At 40.8% G+C, this 20723-nt stretch overlaps 2 protein-coding genes across 16 annotated transcripts in view; both read left to right on the forward strand.

The window, feature by feature from the left end:
- The window catches only part of AP-1gamma (adaptor protein complex 1, gamma subunit), a 221034-nt gene that overhangs the window by 198572 nt on the left and 1739 nt on the right, over positions 1 to 20723 (forward strand). The gene's annotated exons all lie outside the window — the stretch shown is intronic.
- On the forward strand, positions 87 to 11871 carry LOC111243899 (proton-coupled zinc antiporter SLC30A2-like). 6 transcript variants are annotated; one of them, XR_015320462.1, is made up of 3 exons: positions 87 to 572; positions 1040 to 1147; positions 3095 to 4919. XR_015320462.1 is itself a non-coding variant. In XM_022790193.2 (3 exons), exon 3 carries the CDS (start codon positions 9726 to 9728, stop codon positions 10986 to 10988), a length of 1263 nt encoding a protein of 420 aa, XP_022645928.1. In that variant the 5' UTR covers positions 109 to 572; positions 1040 to 1147; positions 9706 to 9725; the 3' UTR covers positions 10989 to 11871. The 6 variants fall into 6 exon arrangements, 5 of the variants coding, with proteins under 5 accessions (XP_022645928.1, XP_086835480.1, XP_086835479.1 ...); XM_022790193.2 differs by lacking the exon at positions 3095 to 4919 and adding an exon at positions 9706 to 11871 and having other exon boundaries at positions 109 to 572; XM_086979354.1 differs by lacking the exons at positions 87 to 572; positions 3095 to 4919 and adding exons at positions 5653 to 5703; positions 9706 to 11871 and having other exon boundaries at positions 672 to 1147.

A 20723-nucleotide genomic window follows, 5' to 3' on the forward strand; every position in this document is an offset into this window, starting at 1 on the left:
TAGAGACTCAAATAACGAATCGTTTAAACGCTTTACGAATACTTTGTACGAGAGGATATTTAAGCATGATTCGGCTGGACGCTGGCAAAACCTCGCAGCGCTCGGGTCAAAGAGGATCAAGAGAAACGGCTGTGTATGCGGCGACCGATCGCGAGTATTCGTGGGGTCTCGTGGTTAACCAATCTGCACGGGCACACCGCTCTCGTTGGTCATCTGAACTGAAAAGAAATCGAGAAACGACCCTTACAAGCCGCTGATAGATAGATAATGACATAAAAACATTATTGGGTTGTCGTGCTGGAGGTGACTGTGGTACGCAGTAAGAGCGGCGTCTAACGGATATGAACGCGCAGGTTCCATATCGAATGCGTGATTTCTACCTAGAGGGACCGACGTTCAGGTAGCAATCAGCTGTCGTGACGGCAGTGCACATCTTTGCCGAGATCGTGTTATTTCGACAGCTGTCGGAAACGGTCATCCCGAATGAATACGAACGTATGGCGTTTTCAACACACATTGCCTACCACAACTATCTGTGTTTGGTGGTAGTCAGCTGACATTGTTCGAAAGGGGTGAGTGAATGTGGAGCGAAATCGGCCACAAAAAATATTAGCTGGACATTCAATTAAGATTCGTCAAAACGCCGCGCGCTGTCGTAAGCTTCGGTGGATCGTTTTATCAGTGCTCCCCCCCCCTCCCCCAGAATCGAAGCACTTATGCTCACGCACTCCGTAACGGCAGAGAAGCTTGGCAATATCGTGTCTGGCAGCCGTATCGTTTGACGAATTTGCGTGAACAACAGCTAACCGAAAATTCCCTATTGATGTATTGCACCGCTTCGCGTCGGCCTGGGCGACTTGTCTACCAGTAGGCCGTCCTTGTGTAAAAAAATGGAACGTGTCACCCCTAGGCTCCTGGACCCGCAGGCTATTTTCGTTGAACTCTAAATTTAGCGATCGGTTCAGTCACCTTGGCGCAGAACCTTAAAACCAACTAAGTAAATAATAGCACATTTCTTCTGTTACTGTTGTTATTGCAGCTACTTCAGTGTGCATTCAGGACCAAAGCGTCGTCCTTGTGCAGGTTCTTGGCCAATAAGGACCCGGTGGCTAACACTTGGACAGATCCTACTCACAATATTAATTTGGTACGTAGTTCTATTTAATATTTTCACTGCGGTTTAAATCAAGAGGTACGAGGCGGTTAGTGCTTCTTGGGCGGCATGTCTTAGCGTGTGTTTTAGGCAGGATTTAATGCCTGATACCGTTGGAAGCTAATTTCTCAGTGTAATCCATATATGAAATGTTCAAACATACGTCTAATTATGGACTGAATCCTGTCATCTACTGTGAATAGCTCAGCTGAACAAGGTAACTTGCTATACAATAAAGTTTGCCGCAAGAAAAGTTGTACAAAATTAATTATCGTATCATACCGACGAGAACTGAGAAAAAATCTAAGTGGTCAACAGCCAACAAAAAAATTGTGTTTGCAAAGAATATAAGTCACTATTCTACCATCTACGGGGTAAAAAAAAAAAGATGGTATATGATACATAAAACTAGATAAAGGGGAAGTTACGACAAAAAGTGGACGGTGGAATATTTGTCAATTGTTTTTTTTTTTTTTTAATTGAATTCGTTCTACGTATGGCTGGCCGACGTGTATTATGACTGTTGTTTAAACTAATACTTGCGATCAGTGAGCAAGACGTATTAAAGAGCCTCAGCTGTTTTAAAAAGCGTGCCTTTAACAGAGGATTAGGGGATTCAGTTGCTAAATGAAATAAGCTTTGGCATCGTTTGCATTGCAGAAAAATCATTGGCATATTTGTCTGTTGCACTAATTGTTTATAATTTCCGTCGGCTAGACTAATACCGTGCCGCAGCCAACTGTGTAATAACTTATAGTTCACATATCGTCCACGTTTTAACTAAAAACCTTTCTACCCAATTTATACGCTTTCGACGCGACGGTATGCAAAGATGATCCTATAACCTCACAATGGTTTCGTTCCGAGAACACGTCCCAGCCGTCACACTCGTCATCTAGCCAACCAAATTCAAATTCTACAAACCATTGAAAGAATCAAACAAGTTGATTTTTCGTTCCATGAAAAACGTACTCTGTTCCGTGCATTTGCTGTCCACCATTACTAATCTCGTCAGCCTAAACTGGCGCTACAAACCCCGCTTGGAATGAGTACGACATAACAAAGCGAACCCCTTCTTTTTTACCGTTAGTTTTGTCGGCACACGTCTAATTAGAGCATTTCGTGCAGATTGCAGGGATTAGCATTTTTGCAGATATTATAAAAATACTCACTATTCACTTTCGGCCTATGACATTCGGCCAAGTATTCAGTTTGACCGTTACCTTTCACTATGTAACGAACAGTATTTGTCTACTGGTAGATACCGTATTATCTTGAATATCGATTAATATATATATATATTAAACCTTTATAAAAAAAAAACGGGCTTTGAAATAGAGTAACTTTGGAACTTGTTCAGCTGAAGTTGTGTTGGAAATACTGTTTTTTATTTTTTACACACTTGCCCTAGCTTTCTGGCAGCTTCTGAATAATCGTATACCTATCATTCACGCTGCCATATGAAATTTCCTTATTCATGCCTCGAAGTAAATCGATAGTGGGATATATCTGCCTATTTATTAGTTGTCCTTTTTAGGGCATGGGAAGCCCCGTAATCACACGGATTTGAATCTGGGTATATTCGTCAATTTCCCAGGCGCTGTGACATTTGAGGAGCAATAATTAGCCACCGAGGGCTAGTTTTCAACATTGAAAAACCTTTTTGAGCCTAATACTCCGCCATGTAGCCCTTCCTGGACGACTGGAATATTTATTAGCCAGAATTTCGTTTGTCTAGAACGCCGTCTAGATTAAAAGTTATTTGAACGTCCGTCAGATTTGTTTGTAACAGCTTAGTAAATAGATATAATTATTTTGCATCACTCCGGCCGATGCTATGTTTGTGCGCCTAGGCGACGCTATAATAGTACAATTTCTATGAATCATCATCTTTCGAATAAGCCATTAATTAAATTGACGCTATCTCGTTCTATGCGATAGGCACAGCTGCCGGTCGTAGCTGGATCAGGCGTTTAAATATGTTTCCAAACTACGTCAAGCGTTTAGTTAGTCCACGATAGTCGACGAACGACAAGTCAAACGGTATTTCAGCCGTCGTTGGTCACCTGTGCCTTCCGTAAATGGTGCCTTTCGGTAATTAACGGACAAAGCTCGGTTCCGAATCCGATCAGAGACAGGATTTGTCAACCATCCAGAATGATTGGACGAAAGCAATTAGAATCGGTAGGCATCGTTAATTCGATCTAACTACTGTAATCTATCGGGTCTGATTTTTCTGGTCACTTATAGTAGTAGCCTGTTCCTTCTTGACCTGAATATACAATACACTAGCGTAGTTAGTTTGTGTTTTTCGTCAAAAAAACATCGACAACAAACATTATCACAGGTACATCCTTGAACCATTGAAAGAATAAAAAGCACCAAGAAAGAATGAGGACTATGTATGTGTGACTCAATTATACATCGTGTTACTTACAAGGCACGAAACGTAGGGCCTTTGCAGCGTTCGTGTCTGTCTCGTGGCCGGAAGTTAGTAACGCGCTAATATAGTTAAAAAGGCATGAATTATTCTAGATGGCAGAGTTTTTTTTTCAAACTTAGGGGATGCCGACTGATTGGCACGACGATGATGAAAAAAGTAGGCTCGCTTAAAAGTCTGGTAGGGTTTATGACATGCTGCTCAAACGTTCACGGCAGTTAAAAATACTCAATTAATACACCGACGTATTGGACAACGTTGTTTCAAGAACTATTATATAGGCATATTATTAAGCCACTAATGTTATACTGAATTTTTCTGCAAATTTAGCATTGCATGATATTGATTTAGTAAACGGTTCAGCATATTGTTTTCGCTAAAGGAGGCTTGCGAACAGACAAGAAGGAAAATCTCATCTGATACGGATCGATGACTTCACAATAGCACTAAGGATCACTAACCAATCTAGATGTTTGTAAAGCGCCAGTTTCCTACCTGAACATACGGATTTTGCGAACTTTCTGCTCGACCCTGACTGAGGACACATGAAAATTGCTGAAGAGGGATTTCACTGTTGTTAATCTTCTAGGGAAAATGAGCGGCCTGTGAGATTGTGGCTGCGCTGCCTATCTAGGGCGTATGTGTAGTCTGATAAGAAGAGATGAGCTATTGTGTCAGCAGACTGGACAATAACAGCGTCCTCTGCACACGTCCCCTGTCTTGTTCAATGATTTAGCCGCGACGGGACGTGCGTCAAACAGTTGGCCTACTAACGCTATTAAGGCGCAATAACGACTCGACAATGCACACGGCCCTTGGCCGATCTGGGAGGTCGATTTATTCACACCGGTTATCGTATCGCGATGCGGTCTTCTCCGTTGGATTATATACCGTCCGGCGTAGATATTAGGTGTCAGCGACCAAGTTATCAATCTGTTGGAGGCACCAAAATACATTGCGCTGCCAAACGATGTGTGGTGATGGTCATTAATCTCGTGTTCCTACTATTGACACTCTACCTCTGCGGCCAATGGTAATGGAGGCGATAGTGATGCGGATCATAAGGATGCTACATATATAAAGTTTTCAAATGATTCGAGCACTACGTTCTGGATGTAACTGCTATCTCAAGTTGATAATTTGCGAAAAACTTGGGAGCGGCAAACCAGTTTTTCTTTGGTATCACGCAAATGATTTTGAGACTACTGGGCATTTTCTTTAATAATGGTGCCATAGGAGAATGTATACTGACGTTTTTAACAGTTTCTTTCAGTTTTTTTTTTCTAGAAAATTTCCTAAAATAAAAAAATATCCGAATATGTTTTACCGCCGCCTAATTAATGAAATATTTTTAATTGATGTTTAAGATATTAATTGTATCCTGATCTAATGTAGAATACAGATCGTGTCCGATGAGAATTCGGAACAACTGGAACTATCGATTCTTACTTTGCTCAGACAGCAGTCATATAATAGTCGCTTGTACCGTTGGAAAACCCACTGTCGTCTTTTTAGCACGCTAATGATGCGAAATTAAGACATCTACGTAACGGCGGATACTCGACTTTAACTAAGAGTATCGGCGCAATTTTCCAACCGACGATGTCTCTTGTATGATTCGTCCCTGTCGCTTCACCGTAGGCTTTTACCGATAATGATCTAAGGCGTCGTTACAATCTGCTACGAGACACGGAGAAGCGTCGACGTTTAAAAAAAGCGCTATCCGTAAGAGATGGATCCATGCGGCTTTATGTTGAACTTACTTATTTATGTCGAAGTTCATGTGTAAACGGATGTTTGACGATGTGACCACTATGAGAACAGTATCACAACAATTATATAGAATCAAGCCATAGAAGAAAGTTAACCATACGGTAGTTATTTTATTGTCTGGAGAAGTTCACTTTTTTGTCTTAACCCTATAATTAATGGATATTCTGATCTATTGCGAACGATTTTCAATGGAACTTACCTTGCGCTTACGGTAACGAAATAAATCTATCTACTTGAAAACTTTCTCTGTTTTATAAACCTTATGACCTATTGTGTGTTATTACAGTTAACTTCTCACGACATGAACTTCGTAGACGGCCCGACTATCTGTCCTTTCGTAGGTGTTAATTTCAGCAGATTTCGCTTATAAGATATTTTCGATCGAAGAAATCTTCGATTACAACCTACAACTTGAAAATTTACTTCTAGTTAATACTTCTAATAATAACTTCTAGCGTATCTATGAGCAGAACTACATATCTATGTCGTTAGTCCAATTCCGCTAAACTTTCGTTGGCTTTCATGCAAAATATATTCGAACTGGACACTGGCTACCATAAAATACGTTTTTTTTTCCTGTCGATTTTCACTAATTTCTTCACGGACAACGGTACCATATCTGTTAACCGACCAACACTAACTATTACCAATACGAATGCAAACAAACTAGGACACATCTACAGACGCAGGATAGGCAGTAGACGCGCTCCCTTTAGCCACTACTTCTCGGAACAGCGTGACACAGTGAAGCGTCTCGGCGACACGCGCTCGCCATAGGAATTGTATTATCTAAGCTTTGTTGTTGTTGACTGGACGTGACGAACCACTGCGACATCGCGCCTGTGGCGTTGGTCGCGTTTCCACGCTCAATATTGCCGAGCGTATGTAGGCGAGACGGGTACACGGAGGATCCTGTAATATACAAACATTGCCTTTATAAACATTGTTAATATTTACTGCTACGCATTTGCCAAGAGACCAATCAGTTGGACAGTAATAATTTAGAAAGCGTCGCAATTCCCGCCGTAACTGTGGCAAGACGGGGCCGTGTGTATTTACTTCGCGTCAGAGTAAAACGCTTGTCCGTTCATTTATGCTATAGGCGATAATTTTGCCTAGCAGTACATAGCTGTACCCCTTTGTCATAAGGTTTTTCTTTCGCTAGAATTGCTAGACGTGTGCGGCGGTTGAAGATTATGTCGCTGACTTGATACGGAGAAGCCAATCTGCCGCGCTTTCTCACACCGAACGGTCGTGGAGAAATTTATGTCGTGTGTTCCCGCGATTTATTTGCTTATGCGCATATATATACGTGCATAAGTGCGTACGTAAGGATACGTGCACGGAGGGAATCCTCACAGTAGGAGAGCGAATCTTTTTCGGAACGAATGTCATGGTACCTGGAAGAAAACAGAAAACCGGCGACAGGGTATTAAAGGCGAAGTGCGTGTACAACTCGTGAACATGCAACTGGTGCAACATCGATGAAACTTCGTGAGTGGAAAGGCAGAGAAGAGTGAGGAAGTGAAGTAAAAATGGAAATAGGCATTTTCTGAGCAAATTATACACAGAGTCAATGGCACATGGCCGAGGAAAGAACGCTAAGCAGTGGATTGCGCCTGTTGCCTACGGTAACTAATATTCAGATAGTTGCTGATAGCGTAATGATAGCAGTAAGTTGTGAGATATGGTCTCAAAAACCCGGTTCCTCCGTAGCAAATTCGGCCGAAAACGAACGGATGATTATTATTCGGTGTAACTAGCTGATGGAAAGGAAGTGAACGAAGGGTTAGATCATTTTGAAACAAGTAGTAAACTTAATAGGGAATACCCAAAATGGATCATACTTTGACTGTGCTCACGGACCAGGGTAGTCGGCCTACTTTAAGTAAGCGGAGCTGCTACTGTAAGTAAGGTCCGAAGGATCCACCTGTTGCGCTACAGCTAATAGAGGAGCACCTTTATTAAAAGAAAAAATACAAACCAGTACGAATTTATTTCTCGAAATCGTTTGTCCTAAAACCCAAAGTCCCATTAATTGTTGTGACTCTGGAAAGGTCGTATCAGTAAGCTACTTATAGCACTTATAGTGGCATATTGGGAGTCCCTCTGGAAAAGTTAGTCTTCTTCGCTTCAGCTAGACAATAAACGTTTGGTTTTTACTATCTATAGAGCAATCAGCTACCGAAATAGGTTTTGCCGTACCCACTAGCCCTCTCTGAATGGATTCTACACGACGGGAGCAGGGTTAGTGAGCACTGTCCTGAAATAATGGGTGTTTGCTAGTAAACGGCCATCTGTCAAAGGCTGGCGCTGTCACGGGGTCGGACAATGACGCCAAGAGGTTAAAGCTCGAAGAGGAGGCCAAATCAATGGCAATTCATGTTAGAGATAATGCGCAACAGCCAATAACGCCGTCAAATTATGATGGCTCCAAAAAGCTTGAAAACGGACCACACGGTGCGCCTACTCGGAATGTCCCTATGCAGAACGGACCATTGGATCGAGACGAACACCCGTCGCCATGTAAGTTCCGAGCCCGCGCGGTCTGAAGCAACGCTTGACGATAATACCGGATGTAAAACTCTAAACATTTATTTCTTTAACTGGTGTTAATAAGGACGTGAAAACGCTGGATATATTATATTTATTATAATAGCTATTATATTTATTATAATAGCTAATTATTATACTGGTCTTCATATGGCATGTGGCGCGTATTTTTACCTGAATGGAAACCATCAACTTTGTTTATCCACTTGTTAAAAGTTTGACTTCATTTAGAAATCAGCGTCCTTGCCACTAGCGGCAGACTTGTCCAGTCTTTTCATCTTGACATACGTGTTGTTGAATAGGCATTTTTATACAACTATCTATTAGAGGACCTGCGCTTAAAAAATAGATCGGTGTCCCCTATAAAAAACTGAGCCTTTTCGTTGAGATGCAATATATAACAAAACATAAAACCGTACTTATTGATAAACTGAGATTACTGAATCGGAAGGAAATGCTGATCCATATATTGTTTTCAGCCTGTTTGTACCTGATAGGACAATATGATTATTGGGCCATGCGGTTTTATCTATGCAATTAGTCATAGCTCAGTATATTTTCCAGATCAGCCTTCTTCTTTACCACGTGGAAACAGCATAAAACATCTATGAACTATTTTCGAAACGACAAATTTGCGTAACCGAAGCCCAGGATTACCCCTGATTTGTATACAAATGACCCCATCCAGTTAGAAAATACAATACGAGTCTAACTTTATTGGTAGTGAAATTACTTCCGTCGAGTTGTCTCTAATATTTACTATTTACACTTTTTATGGACTGCCCCAAGACTGCCGCTCGCTTACAATATACGATTAGTAGAGCTCTACAAAGGTTAACCTTCTATTCGATTAGGTCCCCGTTGTAGTCTAGGTTTGAACCTGCGCATAGATACACTTGCTTTCGTGTTGGGAGCCAGCCGTCTGATCAAATGTCGAACGGCAATACCGGACGGAAAACTCGAAATACACAGGTTAACCTAAATTTTGTCGAACGCTATGTTACTTACGAGGTACAAACCGCTCCGTGAATTTACCATATCCTGATGTAGTCCCTACGTTCAAGACAGCCTTCTTACGGCGCTGATAATTATTTATTATTGCTATCTTGGAAAGGGTCACACTCGAACTGTGAACTTATCAGAATGATTTTCTATAGGGGCCAGATCTGCGGAATGAGGCGTGGTCGTTACTAAATGTTCCTTCATGTAAGATAAGTGGCTATCGATGCATTGCCACAACCCTTCCAAGTACGCTAACATCGCTATGAGCTTACGGGCGCGTGTGCCAATGGCAAATTATGATTCAAAGCTGAAGCAGTAACTTATCCTATTTTTATTACCGGAAACAGAGCTCATCGCTAAGTTGAAGCCAATACCTTCTTCAGCGTCATTACTTGTGAGGACTATTTGGCAGTAACAGAAATAATTAAAACATATTCAGCAATAGCTTTAGTCATTCACATAGACGTAAATTTATTTGTCGCGTGCATTGGACTTCCAACTAAAACCTAGCAGAACTACAGAAACAATCGATAAAGACGCTCATTCCTACCGAACTTAACCAGCACTAATAAAGTTACACCCAGAAAAAAACAAAAAGCTTTTTCTATTAGCTTGTATAATTTTTCACCATCATTTTTCGTTTCCAAACGATTTAACTTACATGGCATCGTGCTAATATCAACAGCCGACATTCGAAGCGAAAACGGAAAGGCACGACTATAACTTGCTATTGCTAATGTTCCATGTCTGATCAGTTTTTACGTTTTTCCCGGTGAAATTTCAGTGGAAATCAATAGCGGCAGTATGGTCAAACCGTCAGGTAGAACTGGCAAGTTCTCCGACTTTGAAGAGACCCCTTTGACAACGGAGGATGGTAGCACGAGCCGAAAGAAGCGACAGCATTACTCCACCATTGAGACATCAAAATGCATCCACGGTCGAAAGGACTGTGACTGCAACCATAAGGACACTGTCTGCCGGTATCAAGACCTAAGCGATTCGTCAAGTTCGGATCACTGTCACGCCGAGACGTCGGTCAGTACGAATGCAGCGGCCAAACGAAAATTAATTATTGCCTCGATCCTCTGTCTTCTTTTTATGCTGATTGAGTGCGTTGGAGGCGTCCTAGCCAATTCATTGGCGATTGCCACAGATGCCGCGCATCTACTTACCGATTTCGCATCGTTTATGATCAGTTTGTTTGCCATTTGGATCTCGGCGCGACCCGCGTCGAAACGCATGAGCTTCGGATGGCACCGAGCCGAAGTGATTGGCGCGCTCACGTCCGTGCTGCTCATTTGGGTCGTGACCGGAATTCTCGTCTATTTAGCGGTCGAGCGTATTGTGAAAAAGGAGTATGAAATCGATTCGCTGGTCATGCTAATATCGGCGGGTATTGGCGTTATCGTCAATATCATCATGGGGTGTTCGTTGCACTACGGGGGCCTTTCACATGGGCACTCACATGGCGGTACAAGCGGAGCGCACACCCACGACGGCGGAAAGCATGCAGATGATGACTTAGAACAAGGCCGTGTAGTGGACACAAAATATGGTCATTCACATGAACAGGATGCCAATTCCAATATCAATGTGCGCGCTGCACTCATTCATGTGATCGGCGATTTCCTTCAGTCGCTGGGGGTCTTTGTAGCCGCGCTAATTATCCATTTCTGGCCAGAATACAGCATCGTCGACCCAATCTGCACATTTCTGTTTTCGGTACTTGTGTTATTTACGACGATAACCATTTTGAAGGAAACGATCATGGTGCTGATGGAGGGCAAGCCAAAAGGAATCGATTTCGGCGAAGTACGTGAACTCCTCACGGAAGTACGAGGTGTAAAACATGTGCACAACCTTCGAATCTGGGCGCTTACTATGGAGAAGACTGTGCTGAGCACTCATGTCGGCATCGAAGTAGGCACGACGGACTATCACCGAGTACAAAAGGAGTGCGTGAGAAAACTCCGAGATAAATATGCTTTCTTTGAGGTCACTGTACAAGTAGAGGAGTGGAACCCGAATATGCAGGACTGTGTCAAATGCAATGATATTTCGGATTAAGTTTCGTGATCATATTAAACTTAACTGTAATTGATGAAATCTTATATGCACGGCGTTCCGTTAGTTGAAAAATTGATTGAACTGTTAGCCTGTGGTGAACTTTTTGCTGTAATATATATTTATACGTCATATACGTTTTTACCCGACTAGCTCGTAATTAGATTGTTGTCGGACGGTATCTTAGACAATGAGATCGTTTTGACATTACCGAACAGGACGAAGAAGAAGCTGTCGTATAAATAAACCTTTTTCTAATACAACGCGTAGATAGGTGCCTGTGAACAAATTTCATTCAACAGCGAAATCGATCTTGGCCGGATCGCAGGATCGATAAAAATAATCGGCGACTTTCGATATTAATGAATGAGTGAGCTTCATCGAATGAAAACCTGACTATGTACATATTTGTACAGGACTAGTGCCATATAAACATTTCAACATATGTAAAATCTCTAATAGAGACATATGTATGTACGAAAATAGAGTTATATTTACGCAAGGCGGTTGGCCTATGCTTCTCGTCCAAAATAAACGCGTCTTCAATTTGTTGTTTCGGTACGTAACTTCAATAACTGTGGAATATATCTGCTGGTCCTGCCGGAACGCGAACATTAACATTTTGAAGATTTTATCATGGGCCTGGATTGAGGCCTGCGAGCTAGATACTGGGATAGAACTAAACTTAGATCGAAGTTATCTAAACGCAAGACAAAATAAAACTATTTTTTTGGGCGAGCGTCATTGCAGCAACCACATAGCCTTTACCTTTTCACAACGTATATGTCGTAGGATAAATCGAAATAATCCAAATACAAATCGCACTAATTATATGTTATTGGCATAAAGTGTCCTCGATGCAGCATAAACTGCTAAAACATAGTAAGCAGCAAATGTTTTTATTTGTTTTATTAGCCCCCCCACCCCACCTAATCAATAGCCACACAAACATTTTACCCCTGATAGAAGCAGTTAAGTTCGGAGATCGACGCTTCATCGTCACCTATTGCTTTTTACCAGTTTGTTCCTTATATGTATATAATAAGTAAGGGTCAGGCTGGTGTGAACATGAAAATAGGATGTACTATCTGCTTGAACCATGTAAGTTATGTGAGAGTAAAAGAAGCATCTAATATTGATGTATGGTCTAATTTACAGTACGATAATAGAAACCGAGCGATACCCACTATTGTTCTAAAATCAACTGTCAACTTGTTTGGAACTATAACGCTTAAGCCAGGCATTGCTAGCAGACGAAATTCGGTCAACAGTCGCGCCAAGTCAGTAGTTTTTCATCAGCGACTCATGAATTTAGAGGTTGAAATACGTTTTAATATAGGAAACATACGCTCAGCAATTAATAATTTGCGGCAGGTAAACAGTAAAAGCGAGATAATCGATCTGCGTCAAAAAACCTAACTTATTGTCACAATAAAATTGTGAGTTTCAATTGACTTTTGGGTTGCGCTACTAACAAGGTAAGGTCAAGCTTCGATTTTTAATGATTGCTAGATGTTAACGCAATCATTAAAAATCCATGATTTTTAGATTTTCTTAAAAAAACATAGCCAACGTTGTTATACGAGTAGATAATTATGCGCAAGTTAAAGTTGCAAGCTGTGACACGTGTGAAGCTAAATCGGACCCTTATGATCTATAAGAAAGTTGCGTTCAAGTGATGCTTAGTATAGCTCCCGTTCGTATTTATAATAGAATATTCTATCCACAGATGTGTATCATTACGGTTACGAAATGCTTCGATGCAAAAGAACCAGTCGTCTATATTGGTTAAAATTAGTCTTTTTTTTCTTATAGTATAGTTATAACAGTATTAAAAAAAAAAAGATGATAGCAATCTATCGGTGAAATTGTTTTCGTAGTGGAATTTCGAGTACTGGAATACGCCCAATGTTTCATTTATCTCTTCCTTTGACTGGTGATCGCTTGGGCTACTTCGTTCTTCTAGATAGTCATTCGTTATTTTTTTCCTTTTTGCTAATTTGCTGGTGATGGCGCAAAAAATAGTTGCAGCAGTCGTCTAGTGCTGGTCATGGTTTTCGCTTACAAGACACACGTTTCGTCTGAGTAATGTATTACGTATCACAAACGTTTCCTGTTCGGTTTCGGCGACACTACGTCAAGAGCGTGATGATCTTTGAACAATTAACAACGTCGTCACCAAAAAATCCTACTTCCCCTTTGATGACCCATCACTGTACAAAATATTGACCAGTCAATCGGCAATCGTTCTTCATGAAGGTCCTTGCCTAGTAAATCGCAGAAGTTCATAGACAATATGTAGTTGTCACTACAGGCAAGTCGTTCACTGCGATGTCCAAACATAGACCGGATTTAGATTAACGTCGATGAACTTAGATTGTTACATATAGAAACAAATCTTGGATTTTGACTCTTCTGCGGGAAAATCAATAATGACAGTAATAACAATTAACTCCTGAGTTGTCTATATCGTCAATTTGCCCGAAGTACTCTGTCAGATTGTGAATGTAGAAGCCCTAGCGTCAAAGGAGGTGACCTAAGCCCGGCTTCATCAAAGAACTTCCTGCGTATAGACAGAAGGTAGTTACTCCACGATGTCCTAATTAATATGATAAGCACTTATCTAATTCGTGACGCAATTAAGTTAAGAGCAAATACTCAACCTAAGTAAAGTTTTGGTTTATCTATAATAGGACACATAAATTTACAAATATCCTCGTACAGATACTATGAACCCACGATGAAAAAACGCTTTCCGATTTAATTTAAACAGTATTTAATAAATAGACGAATAAATAAATTATTATGGTATATCACCCTTGGTCTCGCAAAATTAAAGAAAAACTGTATGTTACCTCTAGGATGTCCGTGTTATCAACGCACAGCAGTTGACACCTGTTTCAAAACCTAAATATATATATATATGTAATAAGTTCCTTTGATAGTGTAGAATCAATTATATAGGGAAATTTTTGGCAAGAAAACGCATTATATTGTTCAAATTTTAATATAAAAAATTAAGTTACGGCACGTTTCTTCGGTCTGCTAATTAATTTACTCATTGTTCCCTAATATTTTTTAGTTATCGGACAACGTAATAATGATTCGTTGGAGTGAGTATTATCCTCCATTCAACTTTCTACTAGGTTTCAATAGGCAGGAAGCGATTTTGCCTCGTCTGTTGAATAGTTAGGTGTATTTAGTTGACGCAGCTGGGATATATTTGTATCGTTGTGTATGTAGCGTCTTGTTCTTTTTAAGCGTCTCCCACAAAACATAAATAATCGATCGAGGTTTGCTGTAGCTCTACGGACAGATGTACCTCTGGGACTAGCCATTTTTTTTTTTGGCTTTTTGATATCGAGCTAGAAATGTTACTTTTCATTAAAGGTGAAAGTTCTCTATAAAAACCAGTTCTTATACTTTGTGTTACTTAATGCCGGGCAACAGATTGAGAGGCAATGGAAAACCGTATTCTTTCATGACGTTCACTCAGTTTTTGGGGCACCCGGAGCTCCTAATTTTTAGAGTAAATCCTATGAATATAAGGTGCCCATCGATAGTCATATGACCGCATTTCATTTTCTCAACCAGTTTACAAATTGCTTCAACTTCAAAAGCGCCTTCAATCGCTCCTTATCAACCTCAGCTATCCGACAGAAGCGAGCTGCATCTTCCAGTCTTAACGTGCTATTCTTAAACGTGCCTCAGTTTTAGAGTACTCACTGTGCATGGCACGAATATCCCATGGTGGTTCAACAATCGTTTGACTTCGATAAATAACGAAATAAAGTAAGTGAACGAATAAATACAAATAATTAATTATAGCAAACTTACAGAATGGAGAAAATACTTTCAAATCGTATGTAGAAGTAAAGAAACATGCAAGAGTATAAAGTAGGAAGATTAAAAACGTGTGCCTCTGAGTGACGGCTACTTTGGTGCTTGGCAGGATCGACTAGAACTTGGAACCCGTTAATCTAGCCAAAGATATTTTCGAGTAAATTTATCGCCTAGCTGCTCAAGTCCTCGTTCAGAGCCACGTACAATTATATAGCCTATTGTACATATGACGTTGGTGCAACAAGCAAATAAAATTACCGCATTCATCGTGAAAACGTTTTTGAAACATGAAAAATTTGTAGTAGATGAAGACCGCCAATAGTCGTGCGGGACACGAAAGAATGGAACTATTAATTTAAATGAATAAAATCATTTTTCTACTTGTTATCCCTTATTCCGAAGATCGTTCTACATTAAAAAGAAGCATGAGTATTGTTTCCTAGTATAGGAAACATGCTATCGATGCCAGCCCGAAGGGTTACATGTGCGTGATGCCTAGTCAAAACCAGCTACGTCCTAAAAGATTCAACAGGGGGAACATCTGAGACAGCGCTGCTAGCGTCTGAAAATTTACTGATGAAAAATATCGAACAGATATTTACAGTGGGACGATTCGGAAGTGCGCACGATTCGGATGAGACAGTGAGACGCTCTAAACAGGACTCACATGAGCGATAAAGGTAGCATTTGAAACCGGCGTTGGCCTGACGACCGCTGGCGGCGCTTTTTTGCCTGTATATTAATTAATAAGTTCAATTCTGATAAAAGCAAAAATCCTGCGTACAAAGTAGCATAATTGGAAGAAATACTGAAACGAAGGTCTAAGGAAATGGCTAACACCAAGTCAAGTACCACCTGTGAATATTTGTCGAGTTCAGGGGTTACATTTGGGTTACTTTTATTTGTTTCATTTAAATAAAATATTGTTACAGAGCATAAATACGCTTTATTTAGAAGCTGCGTACATACGACTCTTGAGCTTTGCTTTGCTGATAGAAGGTTCGGAACAATTCGGCATGTTATTTTCGACGCTCATACATAAAACTGTCTAATGACTATTTGTGGAAGGGACGTTGTGTGACAGTACGTACGGCCGGCCCTTCATCACCTGCTGTCTAGAGAAAAACTAAAGAGCCCAGATGAAGAGGAACCCAGGCGACAGAATGGGTTAGATGCGCGCCTGCGTCAATCTGCGAACCCGGAAGGCTCCAACTGTTATAAACGGTCATTTGTAGAAAGGAGTCAGGGTTTCCTTGTCTGGACCTCCGAAATTAACATTATTTAACTAACGTACGGTTTTCTTTTTTAGTTTACAGATGCATGATCTTAGCTTGACCCTTTTACGCTTAGAGTCTGCCGCATTGAACCTTCTCCGTTACACTAAATACTCCGTTTTGCTTGTAGATTTGTTGCTAGATCGGACGCGTCCATAATATGTTCTTATTGTATATCCTGCTCAATAAACAAGCATGCATATTCAATTGCAGGGACCACTCGTTGATTTTGTGACGACTCTCTAAAATGCCTAAGCAGCATTAACAAAGACGACGCCGGACGTTTGAAAGTTATCTCGGCAACGCAAGGGGTTTCTATAGAACTGACGAGCGACCATACTTAGTCATGGTCGCGCTGGCAATGTCAGCCTTAAACAAACTCTAAGTCGGGCAAGAACTTCGATTGTCCATCTCCCCGTACTGCGATTGTTGATGTTGAGGCTGATCCAAAGTTCGGCGAAGTTCGCTCTATCGAGTTTTTTTGGGATCAAAGGTTCTTTCCAACGGTTATTCGTTCTCGTCGCGACGGCACCATTGATCTGTTTTTGGCTTAAATGCAGCTATTTCGGTCCACTCCTCCGGTCCTTCAGTCCAACCTCCAGTTATCTTAAGAATATCAACGTTTATGATGTCGCTGCTCCTTCTGGGGAAGGCGTTTATGATGATTAGCGCTATTAAAATTTACCGTACGGATTAAGTCCTGGCGCGTAATATACCAGTGGTAATGAGATTTCATAAAATACGGGTGCACGGTGCTCGAGCCTGGTCTTGCTCTTCAAAAGGATTCCATAATGGAACTAAGCTAAGCGCAGCTGATGTTGACACAGAATGCATCAGGCAGTCCGGAAAAAAAAACTATACTCACGTCAGATCCGTGCCATTTGTGGAAGAATGGAATACACCTGTTCATAAGCAGCTTTTTCGCACGGGCTATAAGGTGGGATCGAATATTTACGACGCCAGATGGCGCTAGTGTGCCCATTACTGCGTTGGTAAATGAAAGGCATATTAGTCTGATACTTTTCCGCTATGTTTAATAATAAGGAATAAATAATCTGTCCATCAAGTCTGCCATTAAAACAAGTATTGTCTGGGCAATTGCTCTGGAGCAATCTACTTAATACACTTCGATTCCATTAGTCATCTGAACATAGCCAAGATATAGCATATGTTCTTGCAGATCCTATTCAACTGCTAGTTTACTTAAACTTTTGATATTTCACTGCAGTCGTACTCGAAGTACAAAAGTAACGTCGCTTAAACCGTTATGGTTATCTTTCTGTTAACCTTTCAGACTTTATCTTTGCGACACGAGCCCCCCAGACGGGGCCGTATAGATAGCACGTATTGAATAGACGGCAGGGATTGAATGTATGTTCATCAAAAAAAAAAACCTAATAATAGACAACGACTATTCTAATTCAGGGCGGAAAAGTCTCCAGGGACCCGACTGACACTTCTGTTGGTCTTCCTCTTTCATAGCAGAAGTTAATGTAACAGCTACGAGTATTTCGCAGTTACCTAACTTAGTCCGACAACTTCTGACAACAGATTCGGTTGCTAGTCTTGGATCTACGCCACAGTAACTATGCGCAAGCACTTCCCCTTCGAAAAATTGCTTTTTGGCACATGAAATAGATCTGTGAGCAGAAGTGTATCTATCTGTGTGTTTTTCGTCATCAGTGATGACCTCATATAATACACAAAAATTATCATATACTTTGTCTGAAACTTGAGTATCCCTGGCACGAACGTCTTATTCAGAATAACCCTAACAACTGTTTTATCAGTACCAAAAAACGCCACCTTCCAGTTGAGCGGTTACTCAGCTTGCGGGTCTAAACGCGTTCCGTTCGACAGAAATTAAGTCAAACGGTCAGCTGGCCACAGCTGTGAACCTATTTTCGCATTAGATCTATTAGAGATATGAAGCTCTGGCTTTAAAACGATTTGTTACAAATCGCAATGTAAACCACGACTTCAATTAGGTCATGGTCATCGTTGTTAATTTGACGGGTCAGCGAAACGTTGTTTGCCAAAAATATATGACGTATTGTCAAACGACTTCGTAATTTTAACTAGCAGTTCTAATGATTCTATGAAAAAATGCCGCATAGCCATTTTGTATGTGTTCCTTAGAGCATTTCGTACTATAAAAACTGTCTTGGCTAGTATTTCGGTGTAGCACTCCCCAATTTTACAGGTGACTGCGTAGCAGCTGCAGTCTTCATATCATCGAACGTATCGCTGTTATAGTACCTTTTATGTATATGTACTGAATTCATGTTGGTTTTCTATTTTCTGCCCAGATTGCTAGTTACATAGGTATACGGACAGGTCCATGATATGATTCTTTTGATTTCGCTTTAATCGTACATAGTCTGTCGCAGACTGATCCCGTTCAGTCAACATGATATCCCCACAAATGTTCCACGCATGGATATCGTTAGAAATGTCCTTATCGTACACCATAGGCCACGTCATACTAAATGCATTCGTTTGTTGAATCATTTCCATCATGATTTATATTATATCTTCTATATCATTTATGTCAGGCAAATCGCAGATTAGTGACTCTGTCACTATCTAGCAGCCCGCTGAAGAAAGACGGCCCATTTCACGGATTACCCTGTCAAACAGGAAATATGAACGTAAAGTCGAAAAACAACAAATACGCCGTATTGTATAGGCCGCCGCATGCAGGTGTGGGCTGAATTTTCAGGGCACAGATGATCGGAGGCAGAACAATAGATAACTTGCTACAGAGTATCCATTCTACATAGTCTACAAACGCGCATCGACACTACATTTTAGCGTAGTATTTATTTCGTTGTTTGGTCTGGATTAGTTTGTTTTACGACATGCATCGAATCTTGTAGTCATTCTCTATATACGGTTTTCTTCATCGTGTTTAAGGGCCTTTCGTTCCTGGTCATCATATTGTTCCTCGTTGTTAGTAAAGTAACATAAAGTCGATGAGCTGTTATTATAATGTACAATAATAGTTGACGCGTTGACCGTGACGCGACCAGGATTTTCAGGCCGAGAAACAGCATCAGTAATATCTCACTGCGTTCGGCGTCAGTAGAGCTTCGCTTTTATAGAACGATTAATCGATCGACTGTGGCCAATTGTTATGCTTGCTCGTCGTGCCTAGAGCGGCGACCAAAGAAGCTACTACATATCGAAAGTCTACAGATTTGCATACAGGTAGCTGTCAAAAGGACATAAGCAGAGGTAAGTCAGGCACAGAGAAAGCCCTTCGTACGCCGGCCAGTCTGGCGCAATCGAACCACTCGTGATAATAACGGTCATGGTATATGCGTGACGACAGATAAGGCAGTAGATTTTGGGACGTACCAATCGGTATAGCTTCCAGCGAAGTCTACGGAACGTCCCAGCATTAAAATGTGGTCTGTGGCGCTGTTTGGAATTAATCAGGTCTGATAGCGTATCGACCTTACAGCCATAGTGTTCATAGGGTCTAGCCGGAATGCAAATCTGTTGATCGCATTTGATCATTTGTTCCGCTTGCGTGTCTAACTGGCGAACTTCGTTCCAGCGGATACGGTCTGCTCGTCTGAAAGCGGAGTCACTCCGATAGGTTGCCATTCAGATAAAGGGCGCAACCTATCCTTGAAAAAGTCACTTTACAATAGTGCATAAGGTTCCACTATCACTCTGTACGATATTACATGGCCATCGAGCTTGGAACAGGGGCCATCTGGCGGACACAGATAAAACGTGTAACAAACATGGCACGATGGACGCTCGTTATGATATTTCATTAGAGCTAGTGGATGCTATAACACGATCGATGTCGAGTTTAACCGCGATCTTTTTTATTGAACTGGCTTGCTTTCAGAAATTTTCCAAAGGTACGCCTAATTATATAGGCAGAAGGTGGTCTTCGAGTTCCTATCTTAATATAAGTTAACAATTCAGTTTTGCGTGAGCTGCCCATGTTCGCCCAGAGTGCGTAAGTAAGTTGGGTGCGGGTGATTTTCACAGCCTAATCTTACCTACGACTTTTGATGCGATGATTTATCAAGTTGAACACAGCTGCAGATATCTCGCAATTTTGATATACCCGTTCTGAAACAGAAATGAAATGAGTATATCCCAAAAAACTCTTAGATGAAAATCATTCACGAATGATTTTTTATGTTTAATAATGCACCGTCTCATTTGGGTGTTTTATAAGCCAAGCTTTCGCATTATGATGATATATATGTGATAATGATTTGAAAAGTCAGTCTATACATTGTTTTCAGGGATGAAAAATAGCCTTTTTTTTTTTCAATATCTTTTGTTGTTGTTTCTTATTTATTTAATCATATTTGAGAATTTTTTAAAAACTCTGTACAATTAATATGGTTCCATATTGATTCCATGTACCAGTTTCAGTGCACAGCTTTTCTATCAAATTAACGTTCAGTGGCGAAAAAAAAATGATAAAAAGCAGTTTAAGGCTAAAAATAATAACATGTCTGAAAATAATTTCACAGGCTGGCATGAGATGGTAGACGAAACTGAATGACTGTTTACACAAAATGTATCTTTTATATGGGGATTTTCTAAAATGTTTTCTTTATACAGAAAAAAAGTCTGAACGATTGTT

The sequence above is a fragment of the Varroa destructor genome, unplaced genomic scaffold, assembly GCF_002443255.2.
Source record: "Varroa destructor unplaced genomic scaffold, Vdes_3.0 BEIS01000002.1, whole genome shotgun sequence".
NCBI classification, from domain to species: domain Eukaryota; kingdom Metazoa; phylum Arthropoda; class Arachnida; order Mesostigmata; family Varroidae; genus Varroa; species Varroa destructor.